General features: G+C 40.2%; 1 protein-coding gene across 1 annotated transcript; it reads left to right on the top strand.

Moving 5' to 3' along the window:
• Positions 1-772: 772 nt before the first annotated feature.
• LOC8053500 lies at positions 773-17,958 on the top strand. The gene is made up of 12 exons (XM_040214375.3): positions 773-830; positions 1,584-1,756; positions 2,762-2,854; positions 2,945-3,068; positions 3,682-3,732; positions 4,939-5,066; positions 8,332-8,403; positions 9,117-9,259; positions 10,939-10,964; positions 13,230-13,341; positions 15,991-16,143; positions 17,723-17,958. Exons 1-12 carry the CDS (start codon positions 776-778, stop codon positions 17,772-17,774), a joined length of 1,182 nt encoding a protein of 393 aa, XP_040070309.3. The 5' UTR covers positions 773-775; the 3' UTR covers positions 17,775-17,958.
• Positions 17,959-22,403: the final 4,445 nt, after the last annotated feature.

A 22,403-nucleotide genomic window follows, 5' to 3' on the forward strand; every position in this document is an offset into this window, starting at 1 on the left:
CATACCCACGTACATTTCCCTCCCATGTAGTTGAATGAATCATAAATAAATGTAAAGAGGTTATGTCTACGGAATATTTTTTTTTCGCGGTCAGGTTAGTAGTTATATGACACTTCATTATATACTGTGAACGAATTATCTTTCGTGATATCAATATTTCGCGATTTATGTCAATGCTGAAACTTTGTAATAATTCGCGGGTTCTAATTTTCGCCACGCGATGGGGTCTCAATATAAATGAAGTGTTTTTAAATTGTACCGAAATTGTTCAAGGCACACATTTTTTTCAAATTGTAGGTCATTCTCGAAATTGGCTAAAATAAGGTCCTCGCGAAAATAAAGTCGTTTACAATACTCCTTCATGCCTTGCAGTTTGCGTTTATAGCTTTTGCTTCATTAGCGGCTTCTATTGATAATTCGGAGATAACCTCGGTGGATGTGTTTTTTTTTCTAGTGTCGCATCATGGTAACCTTCAATTTGACTGACAAGTAAAATCCGCATAAATCTGACAAGCAGCTAACATAATCAGGATTACGAACTAAAAATCCGTCTTCGTCATCTCATTCTCCCCTCGCAGTACACACGACAGCGTATACCGAGAAATAAATAAAATAAATCAGGAATAGGTCACGTTATTTTCCCCTTCTGGCATGTCTTACCTCATTTTTATTTCGAAATAGAGAAGCCTTTAAAGGTCGTGGTGACATCTCGGGACTGTATAAATAGCCGTGTAATCCACGGAAGCTTTTGCCACAAGTCGGTATTCGGTCCAAAATGCTCAAGTATTTCGGTCTCGTATTTGCAATATTCCTGGTTATCTGCAATGCGGGTGAGTGCCTAACCGTTACTAAGGTGTAAGCATTTATAGATACCAATGTCGAAAACTGTAAGACTTGTTCCTGATAATTTGGATGATGAAATTGCCATAAAAATTAATATTTAAACTGAATTTTGCATTAAACTTAATATATAAGGATGAAAGCGATCCTATTGCATTTTGTTACTTTCTGTAAGTTATATTATTTTATGTTGTTTATTTCAATATTAAAATGCATTTTTTTGTATTATTTTATCAACACATTTGGGTTATTCTCGCTTTTGTAGAAGTATAAGTACACATTGCTTTCTTTGGGCTTTCAGAACAAACTTAGTATTTTTTTACACTTCAACGCCTTATTATATTCAAATGTCCGGTGAAAGAAAAAAGTGACAAGAAGTAAATGTACACCTTGAAACCGTTTTCGTCTTCTGGATCTTCAGAATAAAGACTTAAACCAGCTCATGATTCAGAAAGTATATCGCCTATCCGGAAATTCTAAGACGTGTTTAAGGAAGTTCCAGGGAAATTGAAACTGGCGTCATTTCACTGCATGATTGTTTTTGGGAACTCGTGTGTGCAAACACAAGCTTTCTAACTATGCCAACATAAAATAAATTTGTAAATTATTTTGTACATTTTTTCCAATTTGATTTACTTGCTCCTAATGTTGTACGCCGCAACAATACTTTAAAGAATATGCACGAAAATCTTGGTCGTCGCTCTTGTTCTTATATTTAAACGTTTGATAATGCACACTCGCAGAACTGCCAGTGGAGGAGGTTGTCTACCCGAGAGTCCTAGAAGCCAGGGGCCTCAATGGCGAGAAGATGCTCTATGTACGAGATGGTCTTACCTTGAGCCTAGAGAAGAGCACAGTGTTCTCCGAAAACTTCGTTTTCAGCGAACATGATGGAGAGAAACAGTACGATAGAACTGTAAGTAGATTCCTAAAATGTGTGAAAATTGGTGCGAAGTCAATGAAAAATGTACGGTAAACGTCGGAATCCCATAAAGCCTTGTAAATATTTTAATAGAGCCCCTTTCATACTTGAAGGCGTGCCTGATATCACGGACAAATTTAGAGCTGTTGCTTTGCTATAATTTTCTGCAGTTTCTCGTCTAGGTATACCGCATAAATATCACAGCTCATACAGAAGCGCTAAGCGGCGCAGTATTGAGTTTTGAGTATGTGCCAAGTGGCTATATGAGGTCAGCTGGTCGACATGCTGCAAACACAAGTCGAACATTTATTCCGCTGAAAATATATGGTAGAAAACCTGTCATTATATTTTATACTTTTTATGCTGAGCGTCCTAGGAACTATTTTCGCGATATGTGGGCAGTAGTTGCGTAACTCAAATTCATAAAACCTTTGTACATATACAAACACAGACAATCCCTCGACTCCTTCAAACTCACGAATCGGCTAGACTCTTACAAACTTATAATTGTTTCATACATTTAGGAGCCACACTTTTTTATTAACTTTGTTCCCGCATTAATCTAGCTGACCCTATCCCACTCTCTGTTTAATACTGTATTTAAGCATGTGCCATATTGCGAAATGTGTTGAACGTCGCAGTATGTCACTCACAACAATTTGTGGGAGTTCAACCTCCATGGGGTAAAGGTGTAGCCGAATTTGAAGTCTCAAGCAGAGCGCCAACAAGTTATCGGGAACAATACACTAAACATTATTATGTTTTTCAAAGACGTCACTGTTGATGCAATGCTCGTACTACCACAGCTGACGGAATCAGGAACCGTTTAGCATGTTGACCGAAATATTTTATGATGTCAACACGCAAGCCACAGCTCTTAATTCTTCTTAAAGATTTTATTTTTAAAGCAAGGCGTAAAATGTATACCAACCATCGTGTATTCTGGTGCTTACACAAATGAAAGCTATGTTCGAAGTGTTATTTTTCTGTTTTTACCAGGTGAGCGGCAAGGATCTGGAAAACAATTTGTATCACAACATAAAACATGGCTCTTCTCTTCTTATCGACGAATCGAATGGAAAAGTCCAAGTGGTAAGATTTACCCAGCTTCCTAAGCTTCAACTCACGAAAAATCAAACTGTTCCGCGTTTTGAGTTTGTTTAATTTGAATTGACTTTGCAGAGAGGACTCCTAAGTGACCTGTTATCAATCGAACCGCTATTAGCAGCTGAAGAAGCAGACAATGGAGCCGTTGCTCACAAAATATCCAAATTGGACAAGAGCCAAATTCGGTTAGATGATTCCGGTGAGACCCATGACCGTAGTGCGACGTTGGTGCCGCTCTACAATATAAAGTTCCTTTCAGAGCATATTTTAGCCTCGAATCATTTATTGGACTTTTTTCTGTAATCACTGGCACCTTGAGGAATGTAGGTCATAAGAAGTTTCAAAAATCTATCATAGCTGCTGAGATAATGAGATTCCGTCTTTAACCAATGAGCGGCACGAGAAAACATAAAACGCCCAAAGCCCAGGTTTTTAAGACTGTCAGTTAATATAGTATTCACATTGGTTGTTGATTACTTTAATCAATGACGTACTGAATTCATAACTTCGGAATACAGAAAAGTTGAGAAGAAAATGTAATATATCCTTATTGAAAAGAAAAGTTTCGAGATTAACATGTTTAGCTATTAAAAAATAAAATAAAATAAGCTGGAGTAATTGCACTGCATAACAAATCGGTTTTAAAATTCGTTGCAAGTACTGTAGTTCCTCTCCCCACTCAGAAGTCCAGAAAAGTTGTGATTAGGGCCCATATATGATAATAAAATACAAATTAACAGAATTTTAGGATAACTTAACTGAAGAAGCCGTTATTTTACCCACGTACGGATTTTAATTTCTTTTGTTTACAGTCAGAGAACTCAATATTCCGGAAGTGGAAGCTCAGTACAATTACCACCAAGGTAAGTTTAATTGAAGAGGGTGTAGGCCGTCTTCAGATGGCCTCTGACCTATAGTGTTCTTCAGGAGCTTCAGATGAAAAGCCAGCATGTATACCTGTACTCTGTGTACGTAGAAATATTATTTTTGTAGACAATTCAAACGGTTTGAATTAGAACTAATCATACTTTAGATATGCATATTAATGTTATGTCAGAGTATTCTGAACATCAAATCTTCCTCCGAAAATTAGGAACGTGAATGAAGAAAGGGTTCTCTGAGTGCAAAAACGTTTGGGTTGTTAAAAAAATAAACCTCTTATAACCAATCATCAAGAACCAAGCATCATCCTATATTAAATCAAAATAACGTACTTTAGCAAAAACTAATGTGCACATCTTTAAGAATCGTCTAAACAACTGAGGAGTGTCTATCATGAATAATTTTGCATTTTTCGTTATTACGTAGCAAGCTTGAATTTAAATGAAATTAAACGAACGAATGAATGAATGAATGAAACGAGGCTAACCAGTGTAGAAGAAAGAAATGAAGAGCCCAACCATTTCGTCGTTTACCCTGAGACTGGGGGTAAACGACGAAATGGTTGACTTCCACCAGCTAGCCTGTACCTTGACTCTTTTCTCGAAAATGAAGAGTGCCTGTAGCGAAATTTTGCAACATTTTCGTTCACGTGTGACGAGATAGATTGAACTTTGCGTATCCTTCATTGTTAACGCCAACCCATTATTTCTTGAGGTTACATTTTCTTTGCTACTTTTGTGTAGAATTTTGGCAGCTCGACGGCTCTTTGGGCAGGCTCATGCGATTTGCCTTGTTTAGTTTGAATCTGCAATTGCATAGCATTACTCCATGTCCTGTAGACGTAGGACAATTAACACTTTGAGAAGATCGATTCAATAGTCAAAAGTGGTCAGGTTTAGCCCGACTTAGATCACCCGAAACACTCCATTGCAGTTTTTTGCTCTGTAGACTTGAATACATACAATGCTTTTTCTCAGCACAGAGTTAGTATATCACTCGCATTCTTTTGTACAAGCCATATTACAAATAAGAACTTTTATACCTATTCGATATTTAAGATTATATTCAAAAGAACGAACTGGAAAGAAATCTTAATGACAATTTTTTTTAATTTAATTAATAATTTACTTGAGCATTGACCCTAAAGAACCTTCTATCGTGGTTTCATCATTTCCATTTTGTTTCAGTGGGCCGAAGTCTAGAAAATCTGCCAGAAGAAATAAAGGTTGAAGTGCTGATAATATCCGACCACGTTCATAACGAGAATAAAACAGAAAAGGAACTTATCGACCACTTCTCCATTCTTATTAACCAGGTGAGCGCACTAATCATGCAAAGAAATATTTGTGTAGTATATATTTACTTTATCAACCTTTAGTTTGGATAATTTGGCTGGGTTCGTTTAGTGTTAAGGATTAAAATACTATCTGTAAATAACAGCTTCAACAAGTTAAATACAAAAGTAGGCGTGCGTTTAAAGTATTTGCTGTTAACGAAATATTTCTCTTTTTTATCCTTTCGAAAGGTTCGCGATTATAAATATAATAAACGTCGTGTCGTTACAAGTAGAGCAGCTTTTTGGGAACGATTTTGTATTTGTATGGCAATTTAGGACCGTCAATTTCAAGAAAGTCAAGCTATAACCAAATTTGATATTTTTTGGCAAGTCTAGAAATATCGTGCTTATATTGCGAAACGCGTGTGCAAGTGAGGCTTTAGTGACTTCTGTGGTTGTAACCTGGCATCTTTTGCTCTCAGCTCCCGAGGAAAGGCTAGAATTATGTTTAAGAGCTGGTTGTCCGATTGATACATTGTATTCCTTAGAAAATGTGATTATGAAACAATAATAGCCATTCAATCTTATGAAACAAAAAGCTACACTTAAAGTAAGATACAATATATATCTCAAATATACCTTTCCTAAATTTTAGCGTACTTTGAATTTTAGTGATGCTTTCTGCACGGTTGCTTAGTCCGGCAACTGAGGTGCACATATTAGAAATATATGTTTAACATAATATTTTACAGTGAACTAAAAGTTCCACTACGTATACACTGCGAAGTGTTTTATCAAAGTACAAAACTGCAGTACACTTAGTATATCTCTTTCTCCTAAAGAATGTGTGAGATTGTAAACGCGCTTCACACGTTTGACATAATTAGTTTTCTTTTTAACTGAGTTTTTCAATATTGACGGTAGCATAAAAGGCGTAGCAGGCTCATAGATGGGAAATTTGCGTGAGCTTCGGAGATAATTGCTAAACTAGAGCAGACTAGAAAAGCACCAACCTTGGAGCATCACATTGAGTACAGAAATGCGAAGATAGCTAACTTTCAAGATAATTGGTTTAATAACTTAATTTAATTTTTCTGAGGTAACCGCAGACAAGCAGAGCATGGCTTTTTTATACTGACGTGATCTGGAATTATTTAGAGCCATAATCCGAAAACGGCTCATGTTCTTACGTATTTCGTTTTTCTTTGATGAAATATCATTTACCACAGATATCTTTGTCTGTTAGTGTAGATTTTTTTCTTATAACTTAAATTTATTTAGGGGAGACAAAACCATAATTATAGCGTTTTCATCAACTACAACGTGTTTGGTACTATAAATGCACCGAAAAGTTACCACGTTGCAAATTTATGATCTGCATTTTGTTCACTTCAAAAGTACTACATGTGTTTACGGAGCTGCACATGTTGGGACTTTGATAGGTTCGACAGACGTTCGTGCTTTATCAGATTTACAAATAAGCTTCATAATCTGAAAAAAGTGTCTAATATTAGATTATGTCCAATGAACACAGATTCAAGAATAATAATTATATATGAAACATACAATATTTTTATTATTCTTATTCCTCGGTCCTCATGTTTTCTGGCCTAATTACATCGCTACCGTTTTTTTTTTTTTGCTTTGTTTCTCACAATGGCCGTCTGAATTAAGCATATGCGTCTACTGCTCCCTTAAATTACACCATTACCAATATGTAGAGCTAATTACTATTATTATTATTATTATTATCGGAGTCGTTTTTTTAAATATTTCTTTTTGTCTGCACACATCCTACTGTTCTCCATGTCATTGTAATGAAGTCCAATATTGCGATATTGTCTAATATCTCGACCTTTCATGGAATTCGCATCTCAAAAAGTGTGTGCTAAGTAACGAAATGCTTTCTGTCTGCTCTTAATACGAAACTATTGATATCTATCGGTTTACGTAAGCCCAATTCCTATTCATTAGCACACCCATTTGCGGTATGGCATAACTCAATTTGAGATAATTTCGAACTGCAGCAAAGGATAATTGGCAGTGCCGTGAAGGAAACAATGAGAAGGGGGGGGGAGAAATGCTCTCCTTCGGATTCAGATATTTCTCAAACTTCTAAAAGGTTTGAGATATCCATTGAAGTATTCGTACGTGCATCATGTACTGTTCAAGTATTTCTGAAGGGTGCGAGAAGCACGTCATAGTTTTATGAGGCGTGCCTGCTCCGTAACATTCTCTCGCGAAAGAGCACCTGACCTATCAAAACATTTTAGCGGGTCCGTGGGAGTGATCACGTGACCCTACAGAGTATATGCGTCGGTGAAGTCGCTTCGCAATTTTGTATCGGGCGGCAGCAAAGAACGGTAGCTCAGCTTTGACTTTCCGTCCCTCGCATGGATCCATTTTATAAAGCTGCTCAACGTGCGAATAAAAGAAGTCTCTTAATGCAAAGTGTTTTGCTCTTATTGATATGTTCGGCTTCAGAAGGTTGTGCGAGCGCAAAATTCCGGGGACGCTGCCACGATGACACCAGCGACGACAATTAGAACGCGCTCAGGATTCCGTCAAAGGCAGCGTATGTTGGATTCGCGGTCGTAGTTTTAGCTAAACATGTTAACGACAGTGTGTGTGTGGGGCAGGCCCGCTTTGTTTCAAGAGTTTAACTACCGTACATCTCATGAATGTACCCAGTGGCACTCTGAGTATCTCCATACCTATTTTGGAGGCAAAGATCTCGGTTACAGCTCTTTGGTGTGATCGCTTCCCTCTAAGGCTGCTTGTGCCCGGGTTTGAGTACACATTGGTACGTAACGTGTTTCTCAATTTAAAAATGAACGTAAGACATAAGGTATAAAATAAGCTTCAAATGACGCCTTAAACACCTGAAGGTTTGGTTTATGGGTCACAGTCATTTGGCAGCCTAAAGTGTTCGAAAGGTTCAGAAAACCCAAAAGACTGAAGGGTCTGAAGGGCTAGATGGGTTTGAAGGGCTGACGGGTCTTAACGGCTGAATGGGATTGAAGGGTAGAAATTACATCAGAGCCGGAGGGTGCTTTTCAATAAGAGTCATATTTCATAAAATAATGGTCATTTAATGATATATATATATATATATTTAACGCAGGTTAAATGTGCTTGTCGAGTACATATCAATCCTCCCAAATTATTTTAATTATACCTGAATGTCTCGCGGGACCAATTTCGGGGACCTTTGGCGAGCGTTGAAAATTAATAATTTCTAGATTTATATAATTTCTAGATTTATATATTTTAAACGAGCACTACATTATTGCTGATTTTGAAGGTTAACCTCAAGTACAAGGAACTGACCAAGCCAAGTGTTCAGCTTGTCGTCGTTGGCATCATAAAAAGCAAGGTAAGTTTTACCAGAATGTAATTCTATGCCACGTCCTTCTCACTATACAAAGGTGTTTAGGCTTTACGGACTAGCTTAAGAAATTGGAAGTTAAATAGTCCTATAAATAAATAATCGGGTTTGTACGGGTGAGTTATGTGGTCGAATATATTTTTTGCGGCTGAACACCATAATAGGCCGGTTAGTAAAGAAAACTTTGTTCATTAACTATTTAATTAGCAAAATCAAAAATACGGTTCCAATTAGAAACTATCTGGGGGTAATTGAATGTACTAAACCAGTAAATTTCCGAGAGCATTGAAGCGCGAGGTACGCAGCAATTTTGCAGTCAAGCTACCACCCATGCAACAGGCGCGAGGCTGGAGGTGTAATAACGGAACTCCAGCTTTGGAGGTACGGTTTCGCTTCTCCACGTGCATATCATCCGTGTTCTCGCATCGTCAGCTTTGAGATGGCAGTGATATTCGATGAAGCCAAAGCGAGTTTCTGGATAGTATATACATTTATTTTGACTGATCAGAGCGTTACCCTACACATTTTCCTTCATTATTTCACATCGTCACGAATAATTCCTTGTGTTAAGTTCCTCTTCTCGTATAACTCACCTGCGTAGACCGAATTATTGTAGCTTTCAATGCTTTTTTTTAAATATATAGCCCATAAAAGCACACTAGGGTATGCGATTTATCTGAATGCCTCCACTACTCTTCCAGAGCGAACCCTACGCGAAAACGGAATACAATGAAGACCGCAAGGAAGTTTTGATAGATGTGTGCGGAACACTAGCACCTCTAACCTCACATATTTCACGCACATTCGAACGAAAGTCTATGGACGCTGTGTTATTCGTCTCAGGGTAAGGGATTGATATTCAACGTTCGTATGGTACTATTGCTCGCACAAAAAAAAAAACACACTCAACTGTTACAGGTTTTCCTTCCTCCTGTGTGAACCGGGGCGTTAAAGAGGCAAATAAATTAAGTCACATATGTTTACTTGTCATTGACACAATGATGGTGTTAGGGAAAATGCTATAGGAACAACTTGAAGTAAGACATAAATGCATTTTGAAAGGCATGGGAGATTGCTGCCATTAATAAGTATCAACGCTTCGAGAAACGTTACCAGCCAAATATTGATTAGAGGGCGAATCTCACCTCCAGAAAGCCCCCATCAGAGAGCACATCAAGTCCCGCGACGTGTACCGTAAGGCCATATTACCATATGGGACACAATGATGCAGACTTAGCGCGTTCTATAGTGCTTCAGCGCGCAGCTTCAATGATATATAATAAAATGGAAGCAGTTTATTTCAGATTCGGGAAGTGCGCTCGGACTTTAATTTATTCACAAAAACAATTATTTTTTTCAACTGATGATATGGTTGAAGTTAAAAGCGATCAGTACAAGTGAGTGGCTCTTTAACCCACGAAAAAGCAACATGTGCAATTGAGCACAAAGGAAATCTGCGGAAACAAGCTCCTTTGGTGGTTTCCATCTTTGTAGCATGTTGCCGGTCACGACACAGCAGCTTTTTTTCCAAAACGCGCTATCAGGACGCGTCTGCTCTGCCTCAGGCTTGGGTATTTTTTTGCGTACTCAATGATAGCCGTAGTACCTTTGTAGTTTGATCAGTGTTCTAGGATAATCGAGCTTATTAGGACGCTAAACTAAAAAAAAAATGTCTCACACGAGTAGTAAAAATATATTTTAATGCTTTATCTACTTGCGTCCCCACCACCGAGACTGAATAGGAGAAATCCTTCGCCCCTTTTATTCTCAGTGTATTTCCGGCAGCACAGGGTTGTGTGCGGCGATTAAAAGTCGCCGGTTGTCACTTACGTGGGCTAACTTTATCGAATCGATGGCATATGACGAGTTGATTTCGGTAAGCTTCGGATGACTACTGTGTAATACAGCACTGCTTGGCGGCAGATTTGAATGCAACATGGCATAGGTGTACCAAAAATAATGTGCTGAATGCATACCCTTGCCGATTTCGGAAGGAAAAGTGTTTTAAAACTATGTGCATTCGCGCAACTATTACACCATGAGATTTTTAAGTTTAGCAACCAGAAATGCGTTTTCCACAGGCTCTGCAACTCTTCCGACTGTGGGCCCGAATAGTGGAAAACACGCTGTTTTTTTTTTGTTATTTCAAGTGAGCCCACCTGTTGTGCAGTGATAGCGTATAGAATATCGAACAGCCTTCCGAAAAGCCCGTTTTTATGTGATAATTTAAAATTTATCCTGCATCAAGTCTACATTTTTTTAAGTCCCAACGTCTGATTATAGTGATTTATATCAAAACGGGTTTATTTAAAAAAAAAAAGCTGTGTACAGAAACATCCATAAAGTGCAATAAGAAGTTCAGCAGACGCCCGGAACCTTGAGTCAAGCGCCGACCTTGTTACGGCTCCACTCGCGTCCTGCTCTGAAAGCGACCAAACGCCATCCATCCTTCTATAATATGACGGTGTTGTCCACAAATTCAGAGCGCCATTGTGAATGTATTCCGCATATCTTTGTTCACAGGCTGAACCACGCGGGCATTGCGCCAGGTATGTCTAAACCCTGCATTTTTTACATAATGCATAACTAAAATAATGCAGAAACGAATAGCAAGTACACTTTTATTTAAAGGTATATATATAATATTGCATGCATATAAACACTTAAATATATGATTTTTATGATGCCATATGACTTCAGCAAGTTACGCTTCAGAAAGCACGTGTCATGTTTTTGTTGATGTGCTGTCTGCAAGTGAGCTAACATATACACACGTGGTTGAACACGATAACACTTTTAAAATTTATGCAGAGTCTTACTCTTTCGGGAAAATGTATTTTCCACAATATCTGGCGCCAGATAATGAATTCATTCCTGCAAGCTTATCATCGAGAAATGTGTTATTGTCTACTTTTTTACTGAGAAGCTTCTTTCACCAGACCACTAATCCAGGCCCCCGCAATTCTATTTCTTATTTTCTCAAAATTATGCCTAGGTGTGCGTCGGCTCATAGAGAAACTTGTCTTTCTTTTCTTTTTTTTTTTTTGTTCATTCAGGTCACGCCATGTGCTCAAACTTCCGCATCCTATCGCATCGCTAGCGCAATATTATTAATGCATTTTAAATTTTTAAAGTAGTGGTTTAATTATGCGTGACAAAAAACAGAGCTTTATTTCCTTCATCGAACCCGGAGCTAACGCTCAATGCCCGTAAATATTATCGGGAAGCGCGTAGTCCGATGAAACATACTATTCCAAAAGCCAGAAAAGGCAAAAAATTAACCATCAAAACTGCGGACATGCTCGCATCTAATTTATTGAACAATCTTTCTCTACTCCAGTTTTAGAATAGACAAAATATTAGCTCTTCTAAGATGTTTGCTTCAACTAGAAGCTAACTCAAGTGAAATTAAGCTGAGAAACAAAAAAAAAAATGAAAAAGTTGGTGACCTAGCTCGTCTTTGTATCCATACTACACTATATTATTGCCTCAGTTGACAGATCAGCATTGTGGAACTATTTTTGGATAATCAAAATATTATTAAGGTAAAATTCCTTGTTGTTGCTTTAAATGATGCCGTTAAGATTTCGCTACTTTTAAATGAACAAACGAACTGGAAGAATTCAAGCAATACATATCCAATTTGGAAATCATAACTTCAGAAGATGAGCGTGGAGCTCCTCCGCAGCGTAAAATATTTATTGATTCTTAATTGTTCTACCATAGTTTTGCTGTAACTCTGCAACGAGTGAACACAAGTGCTTCCTGAGCCTTTTAAAGCGATGAAGAGGTAGCACGTGACAGAACTTACCAAAGGTACAGAAGCCTAAGCGTAACCGCAGGAGTTATAGAAGAAGGGACGGAGGAGCCCCCCTCTTACCTGCACCCTTTTTCGACTGTACAATATTTAGCCCTTGTTCCTTTAGAACTGGGGTCTCCCAACCCCAGCCCACGAGCCAGATCAGGCACTCGGAGGCGTTCTAGCCAGCCCGCTGATGACCACAGTCGTTCTAGTGACGACCGGACCACATCCCGTTGATAAAAACGCAAAAAACTCCCGTAAAAACAAACGCAAACATGGCTCCATGACACACACTGAAAGCGCAAACAAAGATATCAAGAGGAATGCGAGAGAACTGCATCAAAACGCGGGTTCTCTCGCCTTATTGTTCATTGTACATTTTCTTCTCCAGCATTTCGTGCTTTCCTGCTAAATGTACAGGCAGACATGATAAAAATTCATTCTGACCTTGTGCGCATCGGGCTTAGTATGGTGTGCCATAACTCTTGCACATTGTAATCATCAGGTTTACCATTCTCATCTGTATTCTGCCCCGTGTGAATATGTTGAAATTTTTATGCGCGCAGATTTATGCATGGCAAGTTCTCAGGCCTACAAATATCTCGTAATGTCATAATTCGCGACATTAAGAGAAGAACATGTGTTTATTATCTTCTTTTCCTTTGTCTGTTCTAGTTGAAAGCTATTCATTTAAATGCGTATTTAGGTTTCTGTCTAAATTTCCTAACTTTTATTTCTGTACCTCGCGACTGCGACAGCTCCCAAATCCTTAACCAAAAAGTTCGGAGACCTCTGCAGTAGAAGATAATCTTGATACTCAAAATACGTGCAACATCGGCTTTTTTTTCCCCTTTCGTTTCTTTAGCAGGACATGCGGGCAACTGGTGAGACAGAGTACAGTACACTGTCTCCCTCTAACGCGCTTGTTGGCTCGACACGACTGTAGCCTTCGCGGTTTCTAAAATTACGTAGAAACAAAACGTCGTCTTGACTTACATGTTTTTCTTTCTAGTTTGCGCGAACCTTGGTTCCCTGTGCAGACGTAACCGTGTATCCGCGCTATCCCTTCGACAAGCATCAGACGACTACTCAGCAAACCTCATAGGACACGTAATGGGACACATGTGAGTAGTGCTGCATAGATACTTCGCCTCTACACTTCTTAGAAAACCGGCTCACCCTTGACGTCAAAAAAATCTGTTCTATTTTAACATGGAATGTTTTAAGTGGATTTACGTGGTTGTGTAATTTGTAGAGCTGGGCAAATAGCCATTTCAACACAATAGCGCAAGGACATGTATAGCTGGAATACTGTCGCCGGTGCTATCCAATTTGGACCACTATTTGCCCACCTCTAGAAATTTCGATATTAATAAATCGGCAAAAGCTAAATAGAGCGCGAAAGTACATCATATTCTAACTATAGCCTACGGATGATGTATTGAGGTGTGAGGTAATCAGCCATATTTTACAATAGATATCTCACCGATCAAACCTAACCTAATCCAACATAGCCTAACTTCACCTAGCCTTATCTAACTTAGCACAACTTTAGCGAATCTCATCAAACATCACATGATTTCCGTTAATCTCGGCTGACTATACCTAAGCTTACCTAATCAACCAAGCATGAGGCAAAAAAACTTCACCGAACCAAGACTAATCTCACCTGGCATCAGTTGCTAATCAGGAGTTAATAGGTGAGCTTCAGTCACGTACTTCATAAAAGCAGAACGAATCGCTTCATCTCGTTATTCACAAAATACTAGCTCAAGGTCACTTGAGGTTCGCTGGGATTAAGAATAACACTATTTTTGGCTCTCAGGACCAAAAAAGCTAAACGTTGATTTCATGTGATATTATTTCAGGTTGAATAAAATATTATAAATATCATTGATACATATTGTTAAAGTAATTCTTGGAAACAAAGAATTAAGTCACCCTTAAAATGAACCTTGAAATGCGCAGGATTATGCAAGTTTTGCATATGTTTTAAATTTTACTTTAGCTTTTATACGGCAGGAAATGAAACTTGCCAGCGACATGTTCACTTAACTTTGTACATCCTAACGGAGACACATCGAAATTCTCAGTCAATTTTTTAAGCGAATGGTGTGCCAGAGAGGCTTAAGACTAATTTCGCACATAACGAGTACAGGTTTGACGAGGGAAGTTGCGCAAATAGCGCTGTCGAATTTACTAAGAAATGAACACTTTATTGAAAGACATGTCACGGACCGCTGCGTCTTCATATCCTCGACAAAGAATGTCTTTAATAGGTAGTTCAAACACCAATCCTAGTAAAATACATACTCCAATTTTCGTTAGTGTGAGGCTCGGTTAACACGGTTAGAAGCCTGTTATATGAAGTACCTACCTGACACGTAAACCAGGTGACAGAATTAGTGCGAACAGAAGATCGGTTAAGTGAGCAGCCCCAACGAAACAGCGAATGGAAAGCTCACACTCCTGCATGAGGCGCCCCACGCGCGATAGGCCGTTGGAGGCGAGATTGGAATGGGCAACTTCCAATTCATACCAAAGGTGTATTAATATAATTCATAAGAAGCGTTTTCGCTGTCAACCTTATTAATTGATATACTGGACGGGGCAGTGGTTAGTGCTGATGCAAGCTCTTAGAATGCTGTACACCCTTTTTGTGGATTAAGGTTTTATCATCATCTTTTGTTTAGCACCTGTAATGATGATGCGTCATAAAGCTTCATACTATCATTCATCAATTATAAAGCGGAACTTTCCAATCTTGCTCCCAAAGGCTTATCGCGCCTGGTACGCGATAAGCCTTATCTATCTATCAACCACATAAGTAGATTTCATTACAGCCTTGAGATTCTAAGATAAAAACTAGCAGACGTTCAACCACTCAATTGTCCTAAGAGTATCGCGTTGTGTACCATCTGAAACCTAGGGGTCTTATACTTAGCACTTGTTTAATTGCATTTAAACTGGATATTGTGACCACTAAAAAGCACTGCTTTGTTGTGCCGCTTCAAGGCAACGTGAATTCGTTCATTCACTGGCGTCTGATGCACAAAGAAGACACTGACACACCGTACTGCAGTATCTAAACCCTCCCGATATCCCAAAGGGATTAGACGCCATGTTACGACTGGGTGACGTTTGGCTTCACAAATATTACTTGGACCATTATCACACTCTGTCGGCAAGTGGTAGGGAAAGAGCAAAACAAAAACAGGACACATTGTTTCAATTACTCAGAGTGTGACAAGCGGATTTGTCTCTCGGTCTTCAAAATGACCCGTTCAGAAAACTAGAAGGAATACAAAACACTGCTGCTCGCTGTTCGGACGCTACGACCAATATACAGGTGTCTATGTTATAATAAGAGAGCTAGGATGAACTCCATTGGCACTCCAACAAACAAACTGTACGTTTGATGTTTTTTTCTCGTTTTTTTACTTACCTAATATTACCGCTAAAATGTTTCCACTAATTATATTTCTAAACGTAGCAATAACTCTCACAGAAATATATTGAGGTTGGTACTAAGAAGACACTTGGTAAAGAGGTATTTTTTTTTAGGCGCATTAAGGAACGGAATGATCTGCACTGTGAGAATCTTTGTACAACGAATGATGAAAAGTTTTGTTTTGCTCGTTGTTGTTTGCAATGTGACCGAATGCCTGATGCTGCTGCAGATTCAAAAAGAATCAAACATAACTACATAAATGATTCTTACGTGTTTCTCATAGCAATAACTTTCTTTTATATTTTATACTGGCATTTTGCAGGCTGGGAATGGCGCACGAATCCCATGAACCCATTTTCTCCACAACGGGAGTGAAGCGCATCTGCCCCCCAGAAGAACGAGGAATCCTGATGGGGGGCAAGGGACCCCATCAATTTTCTGAATGCGTCAAGGACCAAATGCGGGGCTACCTTATGTGAGACGTTATAACGCAATATTAATAATCTGGTTTTAATTTTATAGCGAGTGCTTCTTTAACTTACTGACGCTGCTGCTAGACCTAAGGTTTGCGGTGCAACAGTGCTCACTTAAGCTCTCATGTTCAGCGTAAACCATTATGGTCATGGGCATCAAAGGCTGACTGATCTTATGCTGTAGAAACACGGACGTCAAACTCAGTTTTGTTTTGGTTTCGATGTCTTTAGTTTGGTCACGCTCAAGGCGTGATATTTTCCGTTGCGCATGCACCTGATATGGCTTTCTCGATTTCTGTGGAAAACATGTTGCGTGCTTGCCAGCGTTCTGGTGCTTTTCATGCTCAGAGAATTTGATTACGACTCACCGCATTGGTAAAGTTTCTGACTACTTCATGTAAGATTCAGTTTATATGTATATATATAAATATACCCCTTAACCCAAAAAATCACCCCTGAGACGGTTGAAGCACAACCAAGGTATATTTCAAACTCTCGAACTGAAGCAGGGTTTGAAGACGGAAATAATTTTAAACCACATGGCAATAAAGTTTTATATAACGGTTTATATTACGTTGCCCGTTAACAAAACCGTCACCATATTGTAGACTATAACGCTTTTTCCAATGCAAAGAAAGCCTGTCTTTTTTATCTGTAACTTCAAGTTTTTAAAGTATTCGATTTACCGGCCATATTCTCAGAATGTTGAAAATCGAAAAACCGTGTCCTGTATTCTTCAACATAGGTCTCCATAGCGCCAATTTGTTTTGGCCGTTACCGAAAATGGACGCCGATAGTCACGGAATCTGCGAAAAAATCCCACTCCTTCACACAAAAAACAGCAACAAGAAAACAAACCCAAATTTGGAGAACTATGAAACCCGCAAACGCGTATCCACAGCTTTATCCTACTTTTTGTAATTTCAGTGTGAAAAAGTTACTTGGCCGGTTCACTTGCAGACATATTTCATAGAAAATATACGGAAGGGTTTGGACTGTTAGAGAAGGTCGGTTCACGGCGTGTGAAAATTGAAATCCTTTTGTTTATTTATATTTTTTATTTAACATGTTCCGTGGAATGCGGTAACCCCCGGTAATTATACACACAAAAATTGAGAGTGTAATATCGGTGACAACATTTATCGTTTTTTTCTAATATTAGTAAAATAAAATGAAAATAAAGCAAAATGCTCAGCTTTTTTATTTATTTCAACTCAATTACAAGTTAGATTGGGTTGTAGTAACCTCACATATTTTGTATATATACATCCAAGCCAGTTTTCCAAAACAACAATAATCGCGTTATCCTTTTGTTTACACAAAACTATTCGGTAAGTAGGCACTTACCCAACATGCACGCCTCTCGTTTGCCAGCTCCTTGAATTCAGGCCCCTAACTACGCCAAAAAATGCAGTCTTACTCAACAATAATAATTTAAATTATATTTATAAGTAATCGTTAGTCCCTTCCCTCATTGGTGCTACAAGGAATGTATCCTAGCTTAAACACGCCATATACCGAGCATAATTCTCGACATAGCTGCCCGTGGCGTCCTTTTACGTTTTTGTTCTTCTCTTCCAGGACGCTACCAGCCACGTGCTTTGAGCAGACGGGAGGCAAGCCGATCTTCTAAAAAGAAAGGAATGTTACAAGAAGTCGGCAGAACACAAACGATATTACACTACACATATACGACACAAAGATGGTTCCTTGTTCTTCACGTGCTCTTCGGTGATCTCTCCTGTCACGCCCTAAATTCTATATTTTTGTCGCCCTTGTGTGGCCAGCCGATCCAATAAACTTCGATGGTGGCGGAATGTATGAATCTACACATTTCTTCAGTTAATCGGGATAAGACATAAATATTCTCAAAGCAAACTCAAGCAGATATGCTTGTTCTCTTCTTTGCGGTTATAGACATGCCGTAAACTAAACGTACCTGTACACGAAGAACGAAAAAAAAATAACCACGAGTCTTTTTTAGGGTTGATCTCACGTCCCTATCTGGGGTTGAGGCAATCAGAGAATATTTAAATCCAAAGTTCCTGAAGGCCTCTCAAATGTAAATGTAGTGTGGGACGCCATATGTGAAGTTCAAATTTAGACATAACAAATCATCCAGGCCGTATTCAGCCAACAACATATTTAAGAATTGTTTATTTGCCAGCGTTATTGATAACTGGTGTAAGCGACTGGAAGCGATCGCAAATAATGCTTCATCGCAGCATTTGCTGAGAGTCTCACGTAGATGCTTCAGTATAATATAGACCAAGTACATTTCTTTTCGGCGTGAAATTTGCCAGTTTGGTCTCTTCGCTTCTTGGATTGAACGTGCGAATGCCGCCTTTTGAAAAAAAAAAAAAAAAAAAACGTGGTTAGGATCCTGCTGCTCCGCTTGTTTCCCGTCACCCTTGACGAAGAAACCGAGTTGGCTTGGAAACGTCGTTCCTTTTCAAGATGTAGCTGAAGCTATATTTGTTTGACTTTCTAATCAAAGTATCTACTTTTATTTGATGGGCGAGTGGTTCGTAAGATTTTAGTGGGTATTTTTCAACAACATTTTAGTTTAAACGATGCTCTTGGAAAGTATCTACCGGCAGTCACAATTTTCATAACAAAATCTTTAATATTGTCACGGGTGAAGTGACGAGACTGCGTTCGGTGAAGAAACTAAAGGTTTTATAAAGGCAAACTTGTGAAAAAACAAAGGGGTAAAAGAGCAGGCGTCGTAAGCGAAGCGAGCGACGAGGTCGGTGAAGAAGCAGAATCCGGCGCTAGCGTGAGCCTGACCGCGACTTGCCACGCGGAGACATTTTTGTACACGCGTGGGCTTCTGGAACAGTGGTCGTATAAGGTTCGGCGCGTGGAACATTCTACTCTCGATTCAGCCAACAGGGTTCTCGAATTTGCCAGAACATCACATTACAGAGGAAACAAAAATGTTTACGCGTGGCCAGGCATTGAACCTTGGCTATTTGCGCGGAAGGCAAGCACGATAACCGTGAGGCCACGAGCGCGCTGCCTCCTTGATTAGCTGCGCGCGCGGCATTACTCCCCCCTTTAAAAAAACGTATCTTCCTGATGCAGCACAAAACGAAAACACAAATCCACAACAAAAGGACCGCAGATTCGCGAGCCACAGTTCAGGAGCAATTGTTCACAGTTCACTCTTTCACGATAGTTCAAAGTTCTTCCGCTCGTAATACGGCTTGGGCCGGGCGACATTCAATACTTCGGTTCGTGGCTGGCGTCTTGCAGATGGGCGCGTTCGGTCGGGAAAAATTGCAGTTTAGATCGCCGAGGCGTCGGATGATTTTGAAGGGTCCGAATTAGCGATTCAGAAGCTTCTCGCATAGACCGCGGAGCCGTATGGGTGTCCCGACCCATACCCGGTCTCCGGGTTGAAAGTGGACATCCCGTCGACGAAGGTTATACCTTCGTGCGTGGAATGGCTGTTGGTCTTAAATCTTCTCTTTTGCCAGTTGACGAGCTTCCTTCGCGAGTTTAAAGATCGGTTGAGTGTCGCCGTTGCTATAATAGGTTGGCGCGTGAGGCAGCATGGCGTCGAGCATTGCGGCAATCGTCTGGCCGTGTACCAGTTGCAACGGCGTCATTCCCGTGGTATCTAAACCGCTGTGCTGTACGCAAACATAACGTACGGCAACGCTTCGTCCCTCGTCTTGTGCTCTACGTCGACCTACCTGAAAATCATGTTGGCGGTCGTCTTGTTGAGCCGCTCCGTTACCCCGTTGGTCTCCGTAGGGTAAGCGGCGGTTCGTCGCTGGCTCGTGTGACTGAGTCGAAGAACCTCTTGAGTCAGCTGTGCCATGAAAGATGACCTTCGATCTGTGATCAGCCCTTCAGGTGCGCCCTGTCGAAGACGAATAGACCCGACGATAACCTTAGCGACTTCCCCAGGTGTTCCCGATGGAAGGACTTTCGTCTCGGCGTATCTTGTAATACAATCGGCCGCGACGATCATCCACCGGCTTCCTTGCGACGATGTTGAGAACGGCTAAAATAAATCTATTTCGACCTGCTGGAAGGGCGTAGCCGGGGAAAAAATCGGCTGCAGGAGTCCTGCTGGCTTTGTCGGAGGCTTCTTACGTCGCTGGCAATCATTGCACGACCGTGTGTACGGATAGACGGTTTTCGGGAGTCTCGGCCAGTAGCCACGCCACGAATCCGGGGAGCGCCCTCCTGGTTCCCAGCCATCGGGTCGTCTTGGCATGCTTGAAAGATTTCTTCTCGCGGGCTGACAAGAACAACCGGCAGTCAGGTAGGGTTGCTGGTTCCGAAGTACTTAAGGAGCTCGCCTCAGCGCAAAACGAAACCTTGTCAAGTCTTGGCCCAATAATCGCGGAACTAAAAAATTGACCTTCGATGTGTGCGATCACGGCGCTAAGTTCCGGGTCATCTCGTTGAATTGCTCCCATGTCGGTATTTGAAACTGCACTGAGTAAACGGGGGTCGTCGTCGTGGTTGGCGATAATAATAATAATAGTCTTTATTTTATGTGTCCACAAGCAGCGCAAGCCCTTTTGTGTGGTACACAGCGAAAGCCGACTACATGAAAGTATAAGCACTGAGTATAAAAGTATAAGCATAGCTATCCAAAGAAAGCGCGTAAAAAACAAATGTTGAACACATAGCGACATCTGACAAGCAAGATAAGGTAAAAGAAGAAGAGGTACTGAAAATACAAATACAGCTACCCCAAAAGAGCAAACAAAATGCTTAAAATTGCAAACCACTGGTATCATGCAAACAAAATACTCTCTAGATTACGCCGCCACGTTGACTTGTCTCTGAATATTTCTAGGAGCGAACAATCTAACTTATAAAAATCGTGCGGCATTCGTATTAGGGGAGATGTGTGAAAAAAACGTCGATGGATAGGAAAAGTTGCGATTACGGATTGAACGTAGTGGGGCGTGAAGACATACAGCGATTAACAAAACAGGACAGTCGACAAGACCATTGACAAGTTTGTGTGAAAACAAGATATCCCGATAAACGCCGTCTGTCACACAAAGTGCATGAACCAGGTCTCTTGAGCAGCCGATTGTTATTATAATAAATCGCACGTAAAAAAACAACGATCAAAAACGTTGCGAATAAAACGCTGATTTACATGCTCGATAGAAGACGATGCTGTGTCATTTATACAATTCCATGCTATAGATGCAAACTCGAGCTTTACGCGAATTCAACTACAGAATAAACGAACGATACATGCATAGGAAGAAAATTGTCTTGTGAAACGTGAAATTGCTCCCGATTTTCTAAGCGATGCGTTGCATGCGGCCGACACGTGATGTATAAAATTCAACGCCTTATCTATAAAATACTCCAAGATCACGTCCAACATCCACTCATTTGATGACGACGCCATCTAAGATAAAACTGAACTCATGGGGATTTTTCTTTTAATAGAGACCTATAGCCTGTGTTTTATGTTCATTAAGCAGAAGATCATTATTAAAGCGACACCTAGCTATGTTCCCCACATCGATTTGAAGAAGTGTGCATTCGGAATGCGACCAAACATGCCGAAACAACTGTATATTTGCCGTTATGTCAAAGTGGCTGAGGAAGACTACGACTACCTCATGGCCGACGGCAAGATCTGTTAAAAGTGCCCATATTGAGTAAAGCGTCTTTTCGATGTCGAAGGAGATTCGATGTCGGGAGGCAATTCGACTGGGGTTCTAGAAAAACAGTCGGCGTCATTATGTTTGGGGCCGGACTTATCCATAAGGTTCGGAGTTTTCGATTTCAACTGATAAAAACTGATAAAAGTGCGCCGAATCTATTTTCAGAAGTTCGGTTTTAACCGAAATAGGTCAGTTTTTATGTTCGGCTGTTTGGGTTTAAACCGACAAAAGAACGCCGAATCCATTTTCTAAAACTCACATTTTAACCGGGAAAGGTCAGTTTTTCAGGGCCGCGCCGAGGTGGGCGGGGGGAGGGGAGAGAGGTCGTTGCAAGGTTCGACATTATGTGACCTCTTCGTGATTGCCCTCTTCCAAGGTTCAACATGCAACAAAAAAGGTCTTGGGTTGGCCTTCGCGGGACATCTGTGCCCTTTGTGTGATCGGGCTTAGTGCGTCAAGTATATAAAAAAAAAAAAGAAAACGTTGGGGTGTGGGTTTGTATGAGGCTTTTTGCTTCATGCACTTCAGAGGGCATCCGGCAAAGCCGTTGAAACCTTTCTTAAAACCCTCTATCAAACTTCCCTCTGGTTGAGAACATAAATGCA

Source organism: Ixodes scapularis, unplaced genomic scaffold (genome assembly GCF_016920785.2).
Source record: "Ixodes scapularis isolate PalLabHiFi unplaced genomic scaffold, ASM1692078v2 PGA_scaffold6__148_contigs__length_123643588, whole genome shotgun sequence".
NCBI classification, from domain to species: Eukaryota; Metazoa; Arthropoda; class Arachnida; order Ixodida; family Ixodidae; genus Ixodes; species Ixodes scapularis.

Excerpts from the sequence above, each read along its gene's own strand:
- LOC8053500 (XM_040214375.3), top strand. The coding sequence starts at position 776 with ATGCTCAAGTATTTCGGTCTCGTATTTGCAATATTCCTGGTTATCTGC. Across the intron at positions 2,855-2,944 it reads CGAATGGAAAAGTCCAAGTG|AGAGGACTCCTAAGTGACCT; the intron begins GTAAGATTTACC and ends TTGACTTTGCAG. Across the intron at positions 10,965-13,229 it reads CCACGCGGGCATTGCGCCAG|TTTGCGCGAACCTTGGTTCC; the intron begins GTATGTCTAAAC and ends TTTTCTTTCTAG.